At 42.8% G+C, this 25,082-nt stretch overlaps 1 protein-coding gene across 4 annotated transcripts in view; it reads left to right on the top strand.

Moving 5' to 3' along the window:
• The window catches only part of CCDC91 (coiled-coil domain containing 91), a 118,043-nt gene that overhangs the window by 87,727 nt on the left and 5,234 nt on the right, over positions 1 to 25,082 (top strand). For 3 of the 4 annotated variants that reach the window (XM_087969541.1, XM_026679277.2, XM_087969542.1), the window contains one exon: positions 1,637 to 1,750. In XM_087969541.1, coding sequence (XP_087825667.1) covers positions 1,637 to 1,750 — 114 coding nt within the window. Of the gene's footprint in view, positions 1 to 1,636; positions 1,751 to 21,266; positions 22,047 to 25,082 lie in introns of those variants that run through there. The other variant, XM_087969543.1, reaches the window with a different exon arrangement.

Genomic DNA, 25,082 nt, shown 5'->3' on the forward strand with positions numbered 1-25,082 from the left:
GGGAAGGGCACAGGCCGACTGGGCATTCAGAGGAAGACTCAGGCCCACCCCCTCTTCATCCTAGGGCATGCAGGGAGGAATGGAGAAGGGAGCAACGTGGTTTATGGGGGAGGAAAGGGCCCTGATCCCCTTCATGGGCTGCAGCTGGGCAGACTGTTTAAAAGGGCAAACTGTATGGCAAAGTTGCTGGAAGCAAAGCGTGTATTTTCTTTGTCGAGGCTTATCTGGGTTTTGGCGTCCTCCCAACATTGGGTGCTGCATTATCCTTTGAAAGTCTACAATTTATCATCCTGGCCAGCTGTGTTAATGACTTCAGTGTGGTTTGTGTTGGTTTTTTATTTCTAATTATCTTTGCTTTGGGTTCAGACTGCATTTCTGCCCTTTGTAGACTGTTGTGTTGTTGTTTTTTGAAGAGTTTGATATCCAGCCGAGGATAATTGGACATTGGGGGCCAAGTTGGAGGCATTAAAGGGAATTTATTCTACTTTTGTGATTTAGTTATTTTTGTGTCATGCCCCGGATCATCACAGCTGCAAAAGTTGATCACATGATCTCAGGATGCAACCATCATAAATATGAATCAGTTGCCAAGCCTCTGAATTTTGATTACATGACCATGGGGATGCTGCAATGGGCATAAGTGTGAAAAACGGTCATAAGTCACCTGTTTTTCGTTGCCATTGTAACTTTGAACGGGCACTAAACAAACTGCTGTAGGTCAGGGACTGCCTCTACATCCTTTTTCTTCTTCTGGTCACTAATGGAAGGATGTGGAGCAATTTCCCCAGGATATCTTGGTGCCATTACATATAGCCCTCAACTTACAACCTGTTATGCCCCTGTCAGAATCTGATTCGGAGGGGGAGGCTGAGCAGCTGACAGGGAGTGGGAGTGTGGCTCTGTTCACTGTGGAAGAAACTGGGGAAGGGCAAAATCTGGCTGGGCAGAGCAGGGGAGAGGTAGAGCAAGGGAGAGGGAATTCAGAGGAAGACCCAGGACCACCCCCTCTTCATCCTAGGGCATGCAGGGAGGAACAGAGAAGGGAGCAATGTGAGTTGCATGGCTTATGGGGGGAGGAAAGGGCCCTGATTACCTTCATTAACTGCAGCTGGGCAGACAGTGTTTAAAAAGGGAAGCTGCACGCAGCAAATGGTTGGGACCAAATTGTGAATTTATCTGGTATCATCATGGCTTATCTGTGTTCCCGGCATCTTCCCAGCTGTGTGAGTGTTGCTGTGCTTTCAAGTCTGAAAGTCTTTCTCTTGTCCTGTCAATGTAATTATTGCAGCTTTGTTTGTTTGGATTTTTTAGTTACAGTTTGTATGTACCTTGTTTTGGACTGACTTTTCTGCAGTCAAAGGCTGTTCTTGGGAGAGTTTTTCTCCAGCCAAAGGTAACCTGAACATTGGGGGCAAAGTTGGAGATAATAAAGGGACTCTTCTTGCTTATTTGACTGTGTTGCTTTTGTGCCACGCCCCAGGTCATCACATAGCCCTGTGCTGAAGGAGGTAATCATGGGGTGGAGAAAAATTGAGGTAGCCTGTGTGATGCTTAAAATGTTGAAGCAAAATAAGTACATTATTATCCTAACTATTCTGTCTCTGTCTCTCTCTCTCTGTGTGTGTTAAAATACTAGGAAATGGTGAAAGCAGCAATCCTACAAGAACAAAGGAAAAGTGAGAGAGCTGTAGAAGAAGCTGTGAAGCAAACGAGGGAAGAACTGATAGAATACATCAAGGAGCAGAAAAGAGTAAGTGGCAGCTTGAAGGCAAGAGTGGTCCAATTTTGGAGCTGGAGTGAAATTATATGCCGAGTTAGCTCAAAACTTGCTTAGAATTGCTGGATGGCTTGGTTGGGTAGGTGTCCTAGCATCCTTTGAATTATAGGCCAAACATTGATCCGAAGCTAGCAAGCACAGATATGAAATACTGTGCTAGCATGTCGAGTTTCATCAAGTTGACATTTCCAACAGAATCAAAGCTTGTATCCTCCATGCTTCCATTCAGCTTCCTGCTTATATAGGTAGTCCTTGACTTACAACAGTTCACTTAGTGACCATTCAAACTTACGATGGCACTGAAAAAAAAGTGACTTATGACTGTTTTTCATACTTACGACCTTTGTAACATTCCCCATGATCCTGCGATCAACATTCAGATGCTTGGCGACTCTGCTCATACTTACGACCGTTTCTGTGTCCCAAGGTCATGTGATCTCCTTTTTGCGACCCTTTGATGAGCAAAATCATTGGGGGAAGCCAGATTCACTTAACAAGACTTAACTAAGCGGTAATTCGCTTAACAATTGTGGCAAGAAAGGTTGTAAAATGGGGCAAAACTCTCTTAACAAATATCTCGCTTAACAACAGAAACGTTGCACTCACTCATGGTCATACGTCAAGGACTACCTGTACTTCGGTGCTCGTTGTTAATTAATTCCAGGAGGTGTGATGAGTACCAAAAATTTTGAGTACCAAACAAATTTTTCCCATAAGGAATAATAGTGAGGCAACTGACACCCAATAAGTTCTAGCTTGTAGGTTGAGTAACAAACAAATGATGAGTAATGGGGCAAAATGTTCACGTCAAAATTCGTCCAGTACCAAATTCAATGAGTTTCAAAGCAGTTGAGTACCAAGGTCCTACTGTATCTCCATGGATTGTTTTGCCAAGTTGGTAAAAGGATATTAGTGAATACCTTACTACGGAGTCATAAACCAGCATTTATTACAATAGCAAGAAGTGTCTCATCAAATGATCTTTGCAACCCTATAAACCAGATTGATGCTTCTATAGTTTCTTTGAAATCACATTCATCTCCTGCCGTGTCATTCATCTTATTTAAATGATGCTTTGAACCTTAAGTGGTAACAGTTGCTTAAAATTTGGAGGGATAGAATAAACCAGTTTCCTAGCTTGGTCTTTTAGTACTATAATTCTCAAGCCACAAATTCAATTGGAGAACATCTCCCCCTGCCTCTTTGGTTGGGGATTATCATAATTTTGAATGGTTATAATAGGAAATGTGTGACATAAATATAGGTCAATTTCATGAAGCTGTCTGCGAATATTGATAGAATGCAAGGAGAACTAATTTTGGGTGGATGGAGAGTCAAATGGGTGAAACTAATTTTTGCACATGTGAGCAAGACAAAGTGTTTTAAGTAACCTGAGGGGTGGCAGTCTTGGCTGTCAACCAGTATTCTGAACTAGTTTAGGGCATACCTAAAATATAGAGGTGTTCCTCACTTCATTATGGTGCCCTTATTTTTTTAGCAGATAGGACCAGAGTTGGTTTCGATGTGACTCAGAGAATGCTATCGATTAAACGAAGTATCAGACTAACAGATGTAGCCAGTGGTGGGATTCAAAATTGTTTACTACCGGTTCTGCGGGTGTGACTTGGTGGGCATGGCGTGGCTTGGTGGGCGTGGCTTGGTGGGCGTGGTAGGGGAAGGATACTGCAAAATCTCCATTCTCTCCCCACTCCTGGGAGAAGTTTACTGCAAAATCCCATTCCTTCCCCACCCCACTAACCTGCTTTCCAGCTCCGTTCTCCTGTGCAGGGCAACGATGAGTAGGGGGTTGGACTAGAACAGTCCAATTTTGGTGGGCTACAGAGAAATGTCACCCGCAGAACACCCTGAAAAGCAATTAATCCAGGCTGCACAGGAACACAAGGCTGTGCCGCCCACATGGCCTGTGAGAACCCTCCCCGCCCACTCATTCCTTACCCAGCAAACTTGCCTGCTAAATTGCTATTTTTCCTTTTGTTCCCCAACCATCATCTGTTCTGCTGTGCCAGGAGATTTAGATTAGCTAGGAAGCAGGAAATGGTTGGATTTCTTGCTTTCTAGCTAGTCTTTAGATCTTCGGCTCTGCTTTTAAGCACAGCTGAATCTCCCTTAGGACTGAAGGTTCTATTATTCAGTGCAAACTCACGGCAAGCAAATTTTATGTGAAGACTCAGGTAGCCAATGGCAGATCGATAGATCACTGAATGATTCTGTGTGCAACTCAATCTGCCTGCCTGCTTTGCCTGATTTTGGGTAAAAGTTGCTTTTTTTTTAAAATAAAAAATTCAATATTTACATACATGGTGTGTTGTGAGTCAATTTTGTGAGTTTGCTTGCTAGCAAATTTTATGTGACAGACTGAGCTAGCCGATGGCAGAAAGATAGATCTCTGAATGAATCTGTGATTCTGTGAGCAACTCAATCTGCCTACCTGCTTTGCCTGATTTTGGGTAAAAGTTGCTCTCTTTTTTATAAAAAATCCAATATTTTATATAAATATTTATAATATTTAAATATAAGCCATGCCCAGCCAGTCACATGACCACCAAGCCACATCCACAAATTAGGCCATGCCCACAGAACCAGTTAGTGGTCCCTGGGATTTAAAATTATGAGTTTGGTGGTCCCTGAGGTCCAAAAGGTTGGCGACCCCTGGACTAGAAGGCCTCCAAGGTCCCTTCTAACTCTGGTATTCTGTACTTAAAAGAAGACCCAGCCAATGAGTTGGGACTCGGGAGGCAGAGAATAGATGGGGGCGGGGCCAGTCAGAGGCAGACATGATATTCTTCCGATTAAAATCGGAATTCTGATTTTTTTGGGAATCGCCCCCCCTTCCCCCCCTTCTTCTCCTCCTTCCCCTCCCTCGAGGCCCGAGTCAGGAGTTGCTACCACTGGCGCAGCTCTGCGTGGCTCCAGTCCCGCGTTGCCTCAGGAAGGAAAGGCAAAAGGAAGAGCCGTGGCGGCGCTTTGCAACGGCAGCAGCGGCTCCTGGTTTTGCCTTTCCTTCCCGAGGCAACGCGGACTGAGCGCGCTGAGCGCGCCGGCGGTAGCAACTCCTGACAGCCCCAGCTGGATACCTGAGCGGAGCCCGGGCGGGCGGGCGGTGCGAGCAGAGGCCGCTGAGCGGCAGAAAAAGGGAGCTGGGCAGCGATTTCTTGGCGCGCGGTGGGGTGGTCTCTTTTGGCCGGCCCCAATTTTTTTTTCAGAGGGGAATATCATGCCTGGTCAGAGGTAGAATTTGCCGGTTCTTCTAACTACTCAAAATTTCCACTAGTGGTTCTCCAGAACTGGTCAGAACCTGCTGAATACCACCTCTGGATGTAGCCTTTAGCAAACTGGGCCTTAATCCAAATGTATAAGGAGAACTGATATCCGAAGTATATCTGGTACATATATGTGGGTATAGGTTGCACACCGGCTAAAATTAATGAAATAAATAATAGAACAATATTAGATTTGGTTTCTTAGGTAGGTAAGGAAATACATAGAGCTGAAAACCAAATTCCGAAAAATCCAATTCTGAGCTGTGTATACTCTCTACAATCCCTAAAATTTATGTGTAAAATTAAAGGCGCTCTATGCTGCTTCATGCCAAGTTCACTAAAATATTTCACAGAATTTCTGGAAAAACTTCAGGCTTGGCTGTTGCCAAACCTTTGGTGTTAAGGAAATATTTTGTTGTTGGGCAGCCATTAATGATGCCTTCTTAAAAATTATTTTGCAGAAATGGTAAGGGGACGTTATTTTGTTCCATGAAATCTAACTGGTCCCTTTTTGGTTTTGGGTTTTTATCCATTTTAAAAGAAGATGTTGGGAAGAGTTCCCAGTTTATTTCTCAAGATATTTTGGAGTGAATTGTGTGACGTTTTCAGTTCCTTGACTTCCAACCATTTGTTTAATGACCATTCTAAAGTTACAATGGCACTGATCATTGCAGCTTCCCCATGGTCACATGATCAGAATTTGGATGCTTGGCAACTGGCACGTATTTATGATGGTTGCAGTGTCCTGGGGTCATGTGATCACTTTTTGTGAACTTCTGAGAAGCAGGGTCAATGGGGAAGCCAGATTCACTTAAACCATGTTACTAACCTAACAACTGCAGTGATTCACTTAACAACCATGGCAAGAATGGTAGTAAAATGGAGTAAAACTCACTTATGAACAGTTTTGTTTAGCAATGGACATTTTGGGCTCAACTGCGGTCATAAGTCAAGAACCGGCTGTTGTTGTGGTTCGCCGGCAGTCTGTGCAGACAGCAGCGGAATCAGACAGTGGGGAAGAATGGGGAGTCTGGAGAGGACTTGGACGAGGGTCCTGCATCCAATGCAGAGATGGGGCCAGAACCATCTGGGAGTTATGTGCTGACTCCGGAGCCTCCAGAATCTGACAGCAGCGAGGCCGAGGAACAAGGGGAGCCTGTTCCCAATGTGCATGTGCACAGAGCTGCCAGAAGGCAAGAGCAGCTAAGACAAAAGGGGTGACTCGGGAGTAAGGCTTGGAGGTGATTGCCCCTCCCATAAGGTATAAAGGACAGGCAAAGGTGACAAAACCTTTGCAGGAAGCAAAGTTGTTCACTCTGTTCAGATTAAACCTTGTGTGGACTTTGTACTTTGGTTTTTTATCATTCATTTGGCACTTTAGTTGTTGGTAGCAATTCAAAGGAAAGAAAGGTGGGTGCTTATCTCGAAGGGATTTTTTGGGACTCATTACCGGCTAGGAATGAAAATAATTCTCAGCGTTGCAATAAAACAAGAGTTGTTTTAACTAAGTGTTTGCTTAATTACGGTCTTGGGAAGCCTTGGTCAGAACAGCCGTATACAAAGCTATCTTACCTGAGAGATAGTCCGCTAGTTAATCTGTAGTCTATCATTGACTCTTTCCGGATCTTACTTCTCTTTCCAGAAGAATGTTGGTTAGGCATGGTGAGTTGGCCACATGTTGGCCGTGGTGAGTTGGCTGTGGCGAATTGTTCCATTCCAGGTCTTACAAATGGGTTTCAAATTCTAGCATGCCCCCATTGGTGGATGGGGAAGACTCATTTCAACCAAGAGAAAAATACAAAGTTTTCTTTTGGGTTAAGAAAATTAAGCAAGGGGGTATTTGAACTGTATGGGAAAAACGAGGAAATGCCAAGAGAAGAAGATGCAATTTAAAAAATATCAGATTGCGCAGAAATGGATAGACTGACATTAAAGATAAAAGAGAAGGAAGATACAGAATATTTCCAAATATGCGATATGGTTGGATAATTGAAATAGAAATTAGGAACTAGGAAAGCTTTATTATGTAAGCAACTGACCCAGACAATACACTGTTGACAAAGCACTTATATATGTTAATTGAAAATGTATAAATCTATCTATCAAAAATTAAGCAAGGGTGTTGCAAAATACAGGATTATATTCTGAAATAATCGCTGTGCCCTTTGTAGCTGCGAACTACTCTGTTTCCCCAAAAATATGATATACCCTGAAAGTAAGTCCTAGCTTGATTTTTACACATGCGTCCAATATAAGCCCTACCCCCAAAATAAGCCCTAATTAAGATCCCACCCACTCCAGAGTGCACGGGTAAAAATTAAGCTAGGGTGGGGATGGTGGGGTAGAGCTGCCCTACTAGTTACCTTTGGGCAGTTGTAGCCAGGCCTCGCACATCCCGACACCTGCTTTGCTGGCCCATTTCTTCTGCAGCCAGCAAGGCTGGCAAGGCTGCCCTGAAGGCCTCTGTAGCTGATAACAAAGCTCTGGATCGATCCAGAGGCCTGCAGAGGCCTTCAGGAAAGCCTTACCAGCTGCAGAAGAAGTTGCTGAAGGCCTCAGACAGTGAAAAGGAGGCTGGGGGCGACGCACGCAAGTGAGGTTAGTCAGTGGATGACATCCCCCCCAAAATAAGACCTGGTGCCTTTTATGGTGGCAGAAAAATTATAAGACAGGGTCTTATTTTCGGGAAAACACTAAGATGCACTGACTTCACCTCAGATCAATTAAGGACATCCATGGAAAGAGAGGCTCATTCTCTCCTATCCCCCATAGCCACCTGCAACCTATAAAATTTTTTCCCGATGAATGAAAAGGGAACCTCTTACCAATGCGATGCAGAACAGACAAAGCTCTTGGGGATAGGAGGAGTCCAAATTTTCCTCCTCCAAATTTCTTTCGCCGAAGTTCTGACTCCAGCCATTGTTTTGCTTGCAACATGTTCATAGCAACTAGATGACTTTATTAATAATGTTTTTGTGTGGTCATTAAAGGAATTAATTGCATCTTTTGTTGGCATAGGGCAGGCAGCTAAAAATATTTCGGAGACCTTTCTAAGATAGCCAAGTATGAGAATATTAAGAAATGCCAACGTTATTCTGTAAAGAGAAGGCTGTTTGCAACCCAGGGAAGGAGATGTAGAACTTTGAATAGATGTGGGGTAGGAATTGAGTACATAACAGTATTCAACTTAATGCTTTTTAACAGTTTGGTGGTTTTATATTTGGTGGTTTTATATTCAAATATATTATACATATATTGACAGCATTAAAACTGGGTTTAGATGGATAGCAGAAATATAAAATAGCTTATTTTTATGGATGGTGGATGTGGATTCTCTTGGATCTTTTCCTCCATTATGTTCATATTCATATTAATTAATTAATTTATTTATTCAGTCAGTCAGTCAATTTCTGTAGCTGCCCATCTCAGTCAATGACCCTGGGCAGCTTACAATTCAAAAAATATATTACAGTTAAAACATTTCAAAACAATAAAAAAACAATGAAAACATCCCAAAAAATACACGTACCAGCTGGAGATGCTTGGCCAGTTAGCAATACAGCTAAGAAACCTGATCCTTGATTCGTTCACGCATCCCAGAACATAACCAGGTTTAGCTAACAAGGTTGGGCCATTCCAATATGCAAGGGGAGAATATTCCACAGAGCAGAGGCCATTGCAGGAAAAGGCCGATTTCTGGTCCTCACAGTCGACACTCTTTGTCTGACAGGATTTTCAGGTTGACTATTTTGCTAGATCAGATTGGACAGGTAGAGACTTTTGGAAAAAGGTGATCCTTCCAGGTACCTCGGTAAAAGTGACAACAACACCTTGAATTGCATCCGGAGAGAATGCCAGTAACCAAAGCAGCTCACACAGAAGTGCTATTATGTATGCCGTATATCTGTCACCATTTCCCACCCTGGTGATGCAATGGTTGGAAGGCAGTGTGGCAGGCTAACTCTACCCACAACCGAGTGTTCGATCCTGACATGGCTCAAAGTTGACTCAGCCATCCATCCTTCCAAGGTCAGTAAAATGAGGACCCAGATTGTTGGGCGCAACATGCTGTCTCTGTAAACCGCTTAGAGAGGGCTGTAAAGTACAATTGGGCAGCCTAAATACTATTGCTATTGCTATCCACACAGCCTCATTCTGTACCAGTTGAAGTTTCCAAAGGCTCTTCAAGGCCAGCTCCATATAGAGTGTGTTAAAGGTAAAGGTTCCCCCGCACATGCGTGTTAGTCGTTTCTGGCTCTAGGGGGCGGTGCTCATCTCCCTTTCTAAGCCGAAGAGCCAGCGCTGTCCGAAGGCGTGATGTGTCCGCCATTACTAAATGCTGAAGGCGCAGGGAACACTGTTACCTTCCCACCAAAGGTGGTCCCTATTTTTCTACTTGCATGTTTTACGTGCTTTCGAACTGCCAGGTTGGCGGAAGCTGGGACAGGTAACGGGAGCTCACTTCATTACGTGGCACTAAGGATTCGAACCGCTGAACTGCCGACCTTTCTGAGCGACAAGCTCAGCGTCTTAGCCACTGAGCCACCGTTATAGTGTGTGTTACAGTCTAAAAGAAGAGGTTACAAGGGCATGAGTTACATCTGAAGTGAATATCACACTTTCTATGGCAGCATCCAGCACAGTTCTTCAGATTTAGCCGATAGATTAATCCTACCACAGTTAATATGTGAGGTAAAATAAAATACAGAACTGTTAAGAACCTAGAAGTTAAGCTCCTTAGAAAACCCAACCTCCAAATGTTTAAATTGGAGGGCTCCAAAAATCTCAAAGCCCCTCTTATACCTGAGCCTGAAGACTGGGCGAACCCTTCACTGGATTGCCAATGTTGCATCACACAGAGAACCAGAGGTGGGTCTTCAGCAGGTTCTGACCAGTTCTGGAGAACCAGTAGCAGAAATTTTGAGTAGTTCGGAGAACCGGCAAATACCGTCTCTGACTGGTCCCTGCCCCCGTCTATTTTCTGCCTCCCATTGAGTCCCAGCTGATCGGCTGGGTCTTCTTTGGTTGCCCTGCAGAGGAGACCAGAGCTGGAAAGCAGGTTAGTGGGGTGGGGAGGGAATGGGGATTTTGCAGTAACCTTCCTCCAGGAATGGGGAGGGAACGTGGATTTTACAGTATTCTTCCCCTGCCACGCCCACCAAGCCACGCCCACCAAGCCATGCCACACCCACCAAGCCACGCCCACAGAACTGGTAAATAAAATAAAATTGAATCCCACCACTGCAGAGAACCCTGTCCTCTGCACAGTTCTGGTCCTAAGCTATTTTAAGGCCGTGGAAGTCAAAACCAGACTTTTGAACGAAGTCCAGAAGAAAACCAGAAGCCAGCGGGAGATGCTAATTAAGGGGTAAACTACATTTTTTACTTTGAAATGCGTGACCTGCTTAGATTGCTAAAGTATATATTGGGAACGTAGTATGAAAATCATGTCGTGATTTGAGGAAAAGTTCTATGTAAATCTTTTTAAAGGGCCGCTTTTTACCTCTAAAGAGGAAGTTTGGGAGAAATAGGAATGAAAAACCTTCTGTTGAAGATAATCTAGTCCGTTGCATAGTAAATCAGCCTTCCGTGGGAACCCGTGACTCCAACATCATGCAATGATTCCCCAGAAGGGCTTTAAAGCATATGGAGGGCTTTCTCGGAAGCCACAATGACATCATATCTATTAAAATCCCATTATGCAACTCACACAGGAGAGCACTTGGCAGGCCCTATGGAGAAGCTGGGCCCTGGGGCGCAAACATACTCCTTGCCTACCATTCCTCAAAGCAGATACGTCTTATTACTGGCTTCGTTGACCCACTTTCTCAAAATGGAACACTGTCTAACAATAACCAGCCAATTTTTTTAAAAAATCATCCCCCTATTTTTATGGAACAGATGGATGGCCGATAAGATCTGCCATCCAGAAGTAAGTACAGGGAATACGACGTTTTTGCAGAAAATAAATACAGATGCAACACCATCTTCCGTAGAAATAGAGTAGAGTAGAGTAGAGAATAAAATAGAGAATAGAATGAGACTAGAGAAGAGAAGAAAAGAGAATATAGAATAGAAAATTAGAATAGAAAATTAGAATAGAATAGAATAGAATAGAATAGAATAGAATAGAATAGAATAGAATAGAATAGTTTATTGGCCAAGTGTGAGTGGACACACAAGGAATTTGTCTTCAGTGCATAAGCTCTCAGTACATAAGAAAACATAAAGAAGATAAAGAAAAAATAAAATATATTCATCAAGAATCATAAGATACAACACTTAATGATAGTCATACGATACTAGTAAGCAATCAAATCATAGTAGGAAACAATAAAAACAATATAAGTTGTAAAGACACAAGCAACATGGATATAGCCATAAGTGAGAAGAGATAGGTACTAGTAAGGATGAGAAGAAGAATAGTAATACGGTCTTAGTAGTTAATTTGACAGTGTTGAGGGAATTATTTGTTTAGCAGAGTGATGGCGTTCGGGGAAAAACTGTCCTTGTGTCTAGTTGTTCTAGTGTGCGGTGCTCTATAGCGTCGTTTTGAGGGAAGGAGTTGAAACAGTTTATGTCCAGGATGTGAGGGGTCTATATATTTTCACAGCCCTCTTTTTGATTTGTGCAGTATACAGGTCCTCAAGGGAAGGCACGTTGGTACAGCTACAAATATGATATTACTATATTAGATTCATCAATAGAAGAGACTTTACAGAAAGCTACCAGTGTTAGTGTGGAAAACTCTTTAACACAGATATTGCTTGAACTTGGTCTGACCAATACTTCAGACCTGCCTGGTGTTTTTCACCAATGTAGTAAATTTCCTAATACAAAGATTGCCTCTATCAGCTTGGATGTTCAGGAAGGAAAAGCCCTCGACTCCCATTTGTAGGGAAAGATATAACTTACTAAAGCCAAGAGGTTATCTGGCATAGCAAAGCTAGAATATTCCTGTATAAATCCATTCTACTTTCGTAAATGTCGAATGATGTTCAATAGCACTTAGACTTATATACCACTTCACAGTGCTTTACAGCCCTCTCTAAGTGGTTTACAGAGTCAGCATATTGCCCCCCAACAATCTGGCTCCACATTTTACCAAACTCGGAAGGATAGAAGGCTGAGTCTCTTGAAATTCGAACTGCCAAATTGCAGACAGCCGGCAGTCTGCAGAAATAGCCTGCAGTACTGCATTCTCACCACCGCAGCTGAATGTTCAAACTAGGTGTTTTGGTAATAGACCTAAGGTTTGGCACCTCTGGTGGGTGTTTGCATTTCATTCTCATGCTTGGGTCCTTTATCTGCCAGGCTCTGTTCCGGGCTGGCACTTCTGGTTCCTCCTATCCTGTCATCTACCCCTTTCCTATATCCCCTTACTCGTCCATCCCCCCACTTTTATGGTAGGATGTCATTGAAGTGAAGCAGGATTGAAGCAATCCGATGGCAATATAACGACCCGGGGCATGGCACAAAGGCAACACAGTCAGATAATCAGTAGGAGTCCCTTTATTAGCTCCAACTTTTCCCCCAATGTCCTGGTTACCTTCTGGCTGGAGAAAAACTCTCCTAGGAACAGCCTTTGGCTGCAGAGAATCAAGTCCAAAACGTGGTCAACAAAAACTGTAACTCTAAGTCCAAACAAGGTAAAATGAGGTAATCAGTCCGGCAGGACAGGAGAAGGAATTCCAGATGTGAGGCATGGCAATAACACGGTTGGGAGGATGCCTTGGAACGCAGATAACCAAAGTACACACAAGATAAACTCAAGTTTGTTCCCAGCAGCTGCCACACTCAGCATGCATCTCTTTTAAACTCTCTTCCCAGATGTGGCTAATGAAGGGAATCAGGGCCTTTTCCTCCCCCATAAGCCATGCAACCCATGTTACTCTCTCTTCCGTTCCTTCCTCCGTGCCCTAGGATGAAGAGGGGGTGGGCCTGAGTCTTCCTCTGAACTCCCTCTCCCTTGTTCTCCCTCTCCCCTGCTATGCCCAGCCGGACTTTACCCTTCCCCAGTTTTTTCCACAGCCAATGGAGCTATACTCCCACTCCCTGTCAGATGTTTGGATTCAGACTCTGACAGGCAGACCTGACAGCCACTGTCACACTGATTTCTCCCCTAGTCCCCATGCAACAGAACTTCTCAAGGTCTTGGATAAGGGTGGAAAATAGGACCTACAGAGTTCCTCCATGCCTGTAGGAGTGCTGGTGAGGTCAGGTCAAGACTCCAAAGACATGAAATGAGAGGAGAGTGGCGTTGGAAAGAACATCTCCTTGGAGGTTGCTTGGCTTGGAGTCTTTGGCCTTCAGCCTTTTGAGCCAAGGAAAATGCAGGGCAGCTGATTTTGAATGGGGCTTGGACTCCGGGTTATATAACTTGCCCATTTGGAAACAACCCACCCCTGGAAATAACATCCATACATTATGCTTCCACAATTAGCTGCCGAAAACTCTTTGGACTAGTTTTGTGGACTCTGACTTGGTTTATACCTGACTTTGCTTTTGTTTATGCCTTTTGGCTCCGTGACTTGTATGCTTTGGCTTGACTGAAGTCCTGGCTTGTGCTTCAAACACGTTTCTTCTTAACCCTCTGCCTTCTTCTTATATTTCAGAAGAAGTGTTGGCCATCTCACATCTTTGGTTGCCTCCCTACCCAGCACAGATTACTGGGACGGGAGAGGTGCTTTGTCATCAGTCCCCTTGAAAGCCTTTGAGGGGGTGTTTTTTTTTTCTTTTTATGTGGACAGAAAGATGGTCCATCATCAGCCTCTCAGGAGCAGTTGTGCCAAGCATGAATAGAATTAGAAGAGAAGAGAAGAGAAGAGAAGAGAAGAGAAGAGAAGAGAAGAGGGAAGAAGAGAAGAGAATAAGGAAGAGTAGAGTAGAGTAGAGTAGAGTAGAGTAGAGTAGAATAGAATAGAATAGAATAGAATAGAATAGAATAGAATAGAATAATAGAATAGAATAGAATAGAATAGAATAGAATAGAATAGAATAGAATAGAATAGAATAGAATAGAATAGAATAGAATAGAATAGAATAGAATAGAATAGAATAGAATAGAATAGAACAGAATTGAATTGAATTCTTTATTGGCCAAGTGTGATTGGACACACAAGGAATTTGTCTTGGTGCAAATGCTCTCAGTGTACATAAAAGAAAAGATACATTCAACAAGAGTTGGAATTGTGGAGAAAATAGGAGGAGGAAGGTTTGTGGAAGGAAGGAAGGAAGGAAGGAAGGAAGGAAGGAAGGAAGGAAGGAAGGAAGGAAGGAAGGAAGGATCTATCAGCTGCCTTATGGAATGAACAGAGGACATGACTATGAAGTCCTGATCCTTCTGAGATGTTTACTTTATTTATTTATTTTTGTCAATTGCTTACAAAATAATAGGTATACGTAAAAACATAGTTATGAATACATGGATACATATAAAATACATATATTTTGCCTGCAGGAGGAGATGGGAAAGCCAAGCAGAGCTCCCCCCACCCCTCAACCCCATGCTGCCTGCTTCATGCAATCCAGTTTCATTGGCACTTTGTGCCGCCTTTGCTGCTGTCGAAGGAATGCACAGCTTAGAACCACCCACCCCCTTTCTTCCGTGTTGGCAATGTCAGCAAAGACTTGTGTGTTACTTGTGAGTCCTTCTGATGCTCTTTTTCTTCTCCTCCTCCTCCTCCTCCTCCTCCTCCTCCTCCTCCTCCTCCTCCTCCTCCTCCTCCTCCTCCTCCTCCTCCTCCTCCTCCTCCTCCTCCTCCTCCTCTTCCATCTCATCCACAGGAAGGGTGTTGCCTCCAATTTGGTCCTGCCTGACAGCCATGTTCTTCTCTGGACCATCAGTTTTATGGACACAAACAGCTTTCTTTCTTTCTTTCTTTCTTTCTTTCTTTCTTTCTTTCTTTCTTTCTTTCTTTCTTTCTTTCTTTCTTTCTTTCTTTCCTTCCTTCCTTCCTTCCTCCTTCCTTCCTTCCTTCCTTCCTTCCTTCCTTCCTTCCTTCCTTCCTTCTTTCTTTCTTTTTTTTTTCTTTCTTTCTTTCTTTCTCCTCCCTTTTTCAGTTTGAAAACATTCATCCATTCAAACAGAAATAATGCTTTTTTGGCAAAAGGCTTGTGAACAATACAATATTTTCATTTGGCTTCCTCTTTGTAAGATGTCAGAAAAAAATAAAGCCATTCTGAATGTCATGGAAATCCTAATCTTTTCCTAGCGGTTCATTATTAAAGCTTTTTTCATTTCAAAGCAGTTTCTCTCTCTCTTTTGCCATTAATCAACCTTCAGGTTATTTTTTGTTGGTTGTTCCAATAATTCATGTCAACAGATTTTCGCCCCCTCTCTGTTGTTTGCTAAAAAGTTCGTTTTCAACTCAGCATGCTTTTCATTAGCACATGGCTATGCAGACCATGCTATGTTGCTACCTGATTTTAGCTTCTCTACCTTCTCTACCTTAATTATATTTTATTAAAGATACAGGTGATCTTCAACTTACAACAATTGAGCCCAACATTTCTGTTGCTAAGCGAGCCAGTTGTCCAATGAGTTTTGCCCCATTTTATGACCTTTCTTGCTAGAGTTGCTAAGTAAAACATTGCATTTGTTAAGTTAGTAACTTGGTTGTTAAGTGAATCTGGGTTCCCCATTGTCAGAAGGTCGCAAAAAGTGATCATATGACCCCAGGACATTTCAATCGTCATAAATACATGCCAGTGGCCAAGGGTTCAGATTTTGAGCATGGAGATGCTACAACGGTCGCAAGGGTGAAAAATGGTCCTACGTCAACTTGTTTCATTGCTGTTGTAACCTTGAATGGTCACTAAGTGAACTGTTGTATGTCAAGAACTACCTGTACATCTTGGTCCTTCCACGGCTGTTCCATACATTCTCTCTGGACCAGAGATACAAATAACTAATAAAGGAGAATATTTGTAGCCCAGGCTTGAAATGAAGGATCCTTGGTGCTTTCTGAGCTGGCTTGTTTCCTTGCAGACGTTTCATTACCCAAACTAGGTAACATTATCAGTGCTAGTAAGGGAGTGGGGTTTGTGGAATGGAGGAGGAGGAGGAAGAGGAGGTGGAAGACTGTGGGGTCCTTGGTGCTCTCTGAGCTTGGTTGTTTTCATGCAGCCATTTTGTTACCCTAACTAGGTGACATCATCAGTGCTAGAAGGGGGTAGGGATTGTGGAAAGGAAGAGGAGGAGGAGAAAGAGAAAGAGAAGGAGAAAGAGGAGGAGGAGGAGGGCTGTAGGGTCCTTGCTGCTCTCTGAGCTTTCTTGTTTTCTTGCAGACATTTCATTACCCTAACTAAGTAACATCGTCAGTGTTAGCATTAGCACTGACACCAGGACTAGCACTGATTATGTTAATCTAGTTAGAGTAATGAAATAAGTTCAGAGAGCACCAAGGACCTTTCACAGTCCTCCTCCTCCTCCTCCTCCTTTCCATAAACCTTACTCCCTTCTAGCACTGACGATGTTACCTACCATATTTCCCCCAAAATAAAACTCTGTCTTATTATTATTTTTTGCCACCCAAAAAGGCACTAGGTCTTATTTTCAGGGGACATCATCCACTGACTAACCTCACTTGCATGTATCGCCCCCCCCCCCACCCACCCCCGGCCTCCTTTTCGCTGTCAGAGGCCTTCCGGAATTTCTTCTGCAGCCGGCAAGGCTTTCCTGAAGGCCTCTGCAGTGGATAACTCTGGATTGATCCGGAGCTTTGTTATCAGCTACAGAGGCCTTCAGGAAAGCCTTGCCACCCTTGCCGGCTGCAGCAGAAATGGGCCGGCGAGGCAGGTGTCGGGGTGTGCCAGGCCTGGCTACAACTGTCCAAAGGTAAGTGGTAGCGCAGCTCCATTCCCCCAATTCCCACCATAGCTTAATTTTTACCCGTCCACTCTGGAGTGGCCAGATCTTAATTAGGGCTTATTTGGGAGGTAGGGCTTCTATTGGGCGTACATGTAAAAATCAAGCTAGGACTTACTTTCAGGATAAGTTGTATTTTTGGGGAAACAGAGTAGTTATGGTAATGAAACATCTGCAAGAAAACAAGCAAGCTCAAAGAGCATGAAGGACCGCTTGTATAAATAACTATAATAACAGGAAAGAGAGTAGGCACGTGTCTCAAAGATTGAGCTTGGCCCCTACAAGGAATAGCCACACCCAGTGGTGGCCATTCCTTCTGACTGTCCAAAGACATCCAATGAATGCCTCAAATGAATGCCAGTCCCAGATAGTCACGATCCCGGCCATTCCCTAGCTTCATCTCCATCCATCAAGCTTTCATCAGCCTCAGGCCACTTGGAATGGGCTGGTACATTTCATGAGTAATTCATGTCCTTCCTTCTAGGACAGCTGACTTGAGTGAGGAAATAAGTCAAAAATGTGGGCATCGGCCCCATTTGAATAAAGATGTCCATTAAAAAAAATAGCATGAAATGTTTCTTAGATGATCGTGGTATATTTCCCTTCTAGTGTTTCATGCATGGAAAAGGGAATAAGCTGGCCAACCAAACGTTTAAAAGAACCAATTGCAGAACAGCATGTATGATCTTGCCAGCTAACTAATTATCTAAAGAAAACATTCTAATTGGTGAAACCTTCATTTCCTAATGAGGATTGATCTTACATGCTTAGTGTCGAGGATCCACAATGAGAAAGAAACGTTTTCCCTGTTCCCTGTGACACCCAACTTCCTGTGATAAAATGCTATCGATTTCCTTGCAACAAAACTAGCTGGAATCTACACTAGTTTTGTGTTGATATAACTGAACAACGCCTAACAAATGTTAGATGTTGAGATTCTAGAAAGAATGCAGAGAAGAGATGATTAGGAATCTTGAGGCTAAAACATACGGAGAATGATTGCAGGAACTGGGTATGTCTTGTCCAACGAAGAGAAAGACAGGGAGTGACATAATAGCAGTCTTCCAATATTTGAGGGCTCTCACAGAGAAGAGGACGTCAATTTATTCTCCAAAGCACCAGAGGTCAAGACAAGAAGTAGTGGATGAAAACTTACCAATGAGAGATCCAACCTAGAACTAAGGAGAAATTCTCTGACGCTGAGAACAATTCACCAGTGCCTTCAGAAGTTGTGGGAGCTCCAACACTCGAGGCTTTTAAGAAGAGACTGGACGAGCTACTTTTCTGGAATGGTATATAGGATTTCCTGCTTGAGCAAGGAGTTGGACTAGAAGACCTCCAAGGTCCCTTCCAACTCTATTCTGTAACTGTCTAGATAAACACATCAAAGGTGTCATAGTATTTGATTATGTGCTATACTCAGGGATGGGCTGCTGGGAGTTCACAGGGGTTTGGTAAAGCCCCTAACTAAGATTCTGTGCAGTTCAGAGAACCCCCAAATCCCACTCCTGTCTGCCTTGCCCACCCTTCCCCTCCCAGGAGTCCCCATGCAGCCCATTTTTGATGCAGGTAAGTGCAGGGCGCATGCCGAGGCTCAGGGAAGGCGAAAAATGGGCCTCCTGAAAGTCCGGGAAGGCTGGAAACGGGCCCATTTCCAGCGTCCAGAGAGCCTTCGGAGCCCAGGGAGGCCATTTTCGCCCTCCTGGAAGCTCGAGGAAAGCTTCCAAAAATGCCCCCACCTCCCCGCCGTGGTGCAGGAGGCCAACTAGACCACGCCCGGCATGGCCACACCCACCCAGCCACCAGGCAGAGAACCCTTTGCTAAAATTTTTGAAGCCCATCCCTGACTATACTGTTCTGTATAATTCATTTGTTGAAGGTGCCAGGCTATGTTAAGCCTAACTAGTGATGCTTGCCCTAAAAGAAAAGGATTAGTTTAATCCAGATTGTACAAAATCTTAGAAACCATTTCAGTTGCTTGCCAAGCAGTCTCCAGCATCTTTTTAGACCAGGGACAGGTATTAATGGACAGGTGAGCCCCTAAACAGTTGTTGTGTTTTTAGACACGAGGCATCCATGGAGAGAAGAAGGAGAATAGAATAGAATTCTTTATTGGCCAAGTGATTGGACACACAAGGAATTTGTCTTGGTGCAAATGCTCTCAGGTACATAAAAGAAAAGATACATCCGTCAAGAATCAAGAATCATAAGGAACAACACTTAATAATAGTCATAGGATACAATAAGCAGTCAAATCATACTAGGAAACAGTCAATATAAACCGTAAGGATACAAGCGACAAAGTTACAGTCCTACAGTCACAAGTGGGAGGAGATGGGTGATAGGAACAACGAGAAGATTAATAGTGATAGTAATGCAGATTTAGTAAATAGTTGGACAGTGTTGAGGGAATTATTTATTTAGCAGAGTGATGATGTTCGGGGAAAAAACTGTCCTTGTGTCTAGTTGTTCTGGTGTGCAGGGCTCTATAGCATCGTTTTGAGGGTAGGAGTTGAAACAGTGTATGTCCGGGATGTGAGGGGTCTGTAGATAATTTCACAGGCCTCTTTTTGACTCAGGGTGCAGTATACAGGTCCTCGATGGAAGGCAGGTTGGTAGCAATTGTTTTTTCTGCATTCCTAATTACTCTCTGGAGTCTGTGCCTGTCTTGTTGGGTTGCAGAGCCAAACCAGATAGTTATAGAGATGCAGATGACAGACACAATAATTTCTCTGTAGAACTGGATCAGCAGCTCCTTGGGCAGTTTGAGCTTTCTGAGTTGGTGCAGAAAGAACATTCTTTGTTGTGCTTTTTTGATGACGTTTTTGATGTTAGGTGTCCATTTTTGGTCTTGAGATATAGTAGAACCTAGAAATTTGAAGGTCTCTACTGTTGATACTGTGTTGTCTAGTATTGTAAGAGGTGGTAGTATGGGAGGGTTTCTCCTAAAGTCTACTACCATTTCTACAGTTTTGAGTGTGTTCAGTTCCAGATTGTTCCAGTTGCACCACGAGGCAAGTTGTACAACCTCCCATCTATAAAAAGTCATGATGGCAGTCACATCTGTGTCAATTGAAACTCTGCCATTTTTTTTACATGTGCCAGAAGATTCATATGTATGGCTGCCATCTTCTTTGATGCATTGGCTGCCATCTTCTTTGACCTTACTCTTAAATTCATCTGTAAAAAATCCAAGTAGGAACTCTGAGGGCCCCAGGGAGCTCCCAAGTCAGTTGAAATCTGGGGGGAAAGAACTGCAGACAGGCAACCTGTGTAAGTTGTGACCTGACAAGCTCCAAAACAGCAGCATTCCGGAATCAAAGCTGAACTCATACAACCCTGCTCCCACAAAAGAGCTCCCTGAATTTTAAAGGCTTTGCTGTTAAGCTAACGAGAATCCATTGTCAAAAGACCTGCGTTTTCTAAATAATGCTGCATTAACAAATTTTCTTTCTGCATTGTAGCAGCCTTAGCGTTGACACCCCAACCCTGGGAAGGCTGAGGTCAGAAAAACAGTTCCAGTTTTTTTTTTTTGGCTCATCAGCAATTTGGGGTTATGCCCATCCTTTGGGGCTTCACTTCTGAACTCTGAACCATTTTTTATCCTCTCTCATGGCCTTTAATCAGGGGTTTCTGAGATCCGTCCTTGAGATTACTGGCTTTTCTTCGGTATTATTCTTAGGGCTTCTGCTATCATTATTTGTACTATAGGTTCATTCTGATTGAAGGAATTGTTAGGGAAAGAAAGAGCTGTTTAATCATGCATAGATGCAAAAGGGAGCGATAGTAAAATGTTCCTGGAGGACAAAGAAAGGAATTAAAGGAGAACATTTGCCAGTCAGCATAAAGAAATATGTTAGAAATATTATATTAAGAAGAAGAAAAAAGGTGTGGGGGGGAGAATGGAACCGTTTCTGAAATTTAGCAGATTTTTAAGTGGGTTTGTTAATTTAGTGTAGGTTCATAGCTGGAGTGAGGCTGCCTAGGAAAATATATTTGGAGAAATAATTTTCCATTTGTTCATCATGTAATTGGAGCGTTATCACCTTATTATAATGATTTGGAGAAGCGAAGGAAACTCGGTCCAGATTTAAAAGAAAAAGAAAAAGCAAACAAACCCTGAAATAAACTTGTCACTCCTCACAGCTGCAGAAAAATAACACTGAGAATCAAACATTGTTATTTGGTTAATAAATATCCCCCAATTAATTCCTTTGGATTTTCTCCCCTTTAATTCTACCGAGTGCTAAAAATCCAGCAAATTTCACTGTGAATTTAAGGTGATTGCAACGAAGGGTATTTTACTTCTAATATTCCTCCTTTTTTTTTTTTTTTGTATCATCGCCCAAAGCACATTAGATGGCCGAAACCCAAATGGTCCCACGGCTTGGCTTTCTTTGGCGAAAGAAAACAGAGACCCAATCTCATCCTGCTTTTTAGATTATTTTGGATGGTTCTCTGGATACAGTATGAGCTGGGCTAAATCCATGGGCTGATTCTGCATAGAACATGGATTTACAGGCAGCCACGTACCTGAAAGACTTTAACATCTTGGCAAAATCTTTTTAGGGCACGCTCTTAAACATAACCTAGTTGGGCTCCAGATTTATTTACCCAAGGGCATGGCTTATAACAGTGGTGGAATTCAAAAAACTACCAGTTCTGTGGGCGTGGCTTGGTGGGCATGGCAGGGGAAGGATACTGCAAAATCCCATTCCCTCCCCACCCCACTAACCTGCTTTCCAGCTCCGTTCTCCTGTGCAGGGCAACAACAAAAAAAAGACCCAGCCAATCAGCTGGGACTCAATGGGAGGCAGAGAATAGATGGTGGCAGGGCCAGTCAGAGGTGGTTTTGGCCAGTTCTCCAAACTACTCAAAATTTCCACTACCAGTTCTCCAGAACTGGTCAGAACCTGCTGAATACCACCTCTGATTTATAACCTAGGAGGGAAAACGTTTAATCCCATAACTAAATCTAGGTCTTTCCTTTGCAAATCCTACCACAGAGTTTTATTTTATTTTTTAAAGCAAACGTTATTGATTATACAACTAAAATAACAAAACACATACACAACAAAAAAGAAAAGAAAAAGAAAATGAATAAAAAACAATTCCATTATCAACAGTCTGTGGTTCCTTAGTTGTTATCATTATTGGTGTCATATTTACGAATAAGTCTTATTGCGAATGTGTAATTACTACCTCTATTACAATTTAACAATATTTACTAATATATTTTCTATTTTGTTCTATCCAATCATACCAACATTGCCAGCTTTTATAATATTCTGATGATTCTTTATCCTTAAGTGCTAGGGTTAATTTATCCATCTCTGCACAGGCTGTTATTTTCTGAATGATCATTTCCTCTGTTGGAATGTCAGCTTGTTTCCAACACTGTGCGAAGGCTAATGTGGCTGCAGTAAGAATGTGCAATATTATATATTTAGCTTTTTTAGAAAATTGTCTATTAAATATCCCTAATAGGAAGAATTCTGGTTTTAATTCAGAGTTTTATTTTTAATAAGCTACCTATTCTGGTTATAGAAATAGAAGAGTAACAGAGTTGGAAGGGACCTTGGAGGTCTTCTAGTCCAACCACCTGCTCAGTCAGGAAACTCTACACCACTTCAGACAAATGGTTGTCCAATCTCCTCTTAAAACCTTTCAGTGTTGGAGCATTCACAACCTCTGGAGGCAGGTTGTTCCACTGATTAATTGTTCTAACTGTCAGGAAATTTCTCCTTAGTTCTAAGTTGCTTCTCTCCTTGATTAGTTTCCACCCATTGCTTCTTGTCCTGCCCTCAGATGCTTTGGAGAATAGTTTGACCCCCTCCTCTTTGTGGCAGCCTCTCAAATACTGGAATACTACTATCATGTCACCCCTAATTGTTCTTTTCTTTAGACTAGCCAACCCAAATCCTGCAGCCATTTTTCAGCCATTCACAAAGAGTAGTCCATGCATACAACACTGGACACTGAGACATGCTTTAAAAAATGACTATTTCTTGGTTTCTCTGAAGGATGTGGTGGCATCTCAAGAGCTTTTAGAGACAATCTTCTTTCACCTTGCACATCTTTCCCATAGTTCTACCTTTTACCCACTCTCCAAATACTTTCAAATAATAACAATAAACAACTAGAACATTGGACTCTTAGTGTGCACAAAACGTTGGGAAGTTAAATTCCTGCAAAGAACTCTGTAATCTATCTGCACCTCTGGAGATCTGTATCAGTTCCCAACAATCAAAGCACTACAAACATTCAGTGCCGCAGAACACAGATAGGTCCAACTGATACATCTGAACAAGTTTGCGTTTGTCACTTAACCCTTTTTAAGTGTGACCTTATGACCAGCCAATCGATGCCAAGAGTGACAGCACAGACGAGGTCATGGAAAGTTCTGGAGCTCAGTTTCCTACTTGTTCAGCCAGGCCTGTTTTGTGGTGTGTGTGTGTGTGTGTGTTCATAGAATTAAAGAAATATGTACGTGGAAATCTAGGAGCATTTTCACGCCACTGCTCGCTCTCACTTGAAAAAAATCAAGTCGGTTCAGAAGATTAAAGAGGGGATTTAAAGAAAGTCATTGTGTGGGATGAATTGGTGCGGCTTTCTCTCTTTGGCCAGAGTGGTGCATCATGTAACATACTGATAAAGAGGTGAACTTTATGTGTTTCATACCTAGTAAACTGTGGGAAGCAGCCTCAATGAAATTAGAATAACATTATCCCAATGCTTCATCAATTCTGCATTCCTCAGCATGTCATATTTCTCTTGGAGGAATTGTGAACTGGGGGCAAGGCTACATGTTACTCTTTGGGTGAATGATCCAATGTAGTTACCCTCAGGCAAAGCCCGTGTGAGAGAGCGCAAAGCGCACCCACCAAGCCACGCCCACCAAGCCAGTGGTTAAAAAAAATTGGAATCCTACCACTGCTTTTAAGCCCACAGGTTCTTGCCTACATGGCCATTGACAATCCTTCTAGATCTCCAAAGGTACATCTAACAATTGAAAAAAATAAATGCCCCCTATGCAAACTGTAGAGAATTGTCTTGAATATATCTTAAATGAAGTTGGCTCTGCAATGGAAATTCTACTATTTTCTTCCCTTCACTGATGCTCTGGTCTCCCACTGAACATCCAGAAGCAAAATACTGTGCAGACCTTACAGTATCAGAATTTTTAAAAAAAAAAATAACCTCAAAGATACTTAAATTCATTAGCTGGAAATCTGCAAAGGCAAAGAGAAGGACAGCTGCAAGTTCTTCCTCTGCTAGAATTGGTGCTAGAATGATTAAAGCACAAATACTGTGCCAAGCTTTTCTACTGACATGCAAAAAAGGCATTTACCTTTTTCTTCAAAAATAAAATACCTGTCGCTTCGAAGTCTGCAACCAGATAGACAGTGGTCCATGGGAAAAGACTAGACATTGCCTTTTCACTGAAGTATGTGGCTAGTTCATAACAGCTCATTTGCTTTGATAGCTCCTTTCTACACGTCATCTAATCTATGAAAGGCATGTGGTTATACAGATTTTTCAGATTCACCTATGAATGAATGATCTGCTATTAAGCAGAGGAATGAGCTAGGAGCTCTCTGGCGGAGGGCCCTGAAGGGTTCAGTGAAAATTATGAAAAGTTATTCAGTGACATCATTAACTTAAAAAGCCACACAGATCTTAAAGCTTTCTAGTCAGTCACTTGCAATAGTCCTCTGCAGCTGATCAGCACAAGAGTATATAAGGTGAGATACCTGCCGAGGTTATACCGCAGGATTGTTGTCTTCCATCCTAAACCCCAAGCATCAGCAGAAGTTGTTTAGCAGATAAGCGGTGATGGCAGGACTTCCTGGAAGAGAATATTTGAAAAATATCACTCTTTGGGAATATGAGGGTGTATATTAAGTTGTGAGGAAATGGCAGGGGCTGTGCTGACTCTCTCTCTCTCTCTCTCTCACACACACACACACACGTGTGGTTTTAGAAAGTTTTGTAATGTTCCCCCAGCAATTCCCTTCATCCAGCCTCACAACTGTCCCAAATAAATCCAGCCACAAGGCCAAGGTTAGTCCACAAGGCAATGGCCAACAATCCATAAAACAATGGGAAGTTGCTCCAACAAATGAGTCCACCAAATGAACTTAACTCCACCAGG

The sequence above is a fragment of the Notechis scutatus genome, chromosome 6 (assembly GCF_049901735.1).
Source record: "Notechis scutatus isolate UNSWTSFEM ecotype Mainland chromosome 6, rNotScu1.2, whole genome shotgun sequence".
Lineage (NCBI taxonomy): Eukaryota > Metazoa > Chordata > Lepidosauria > Squamata > Elapidae > Notechis > Notechis scutatus.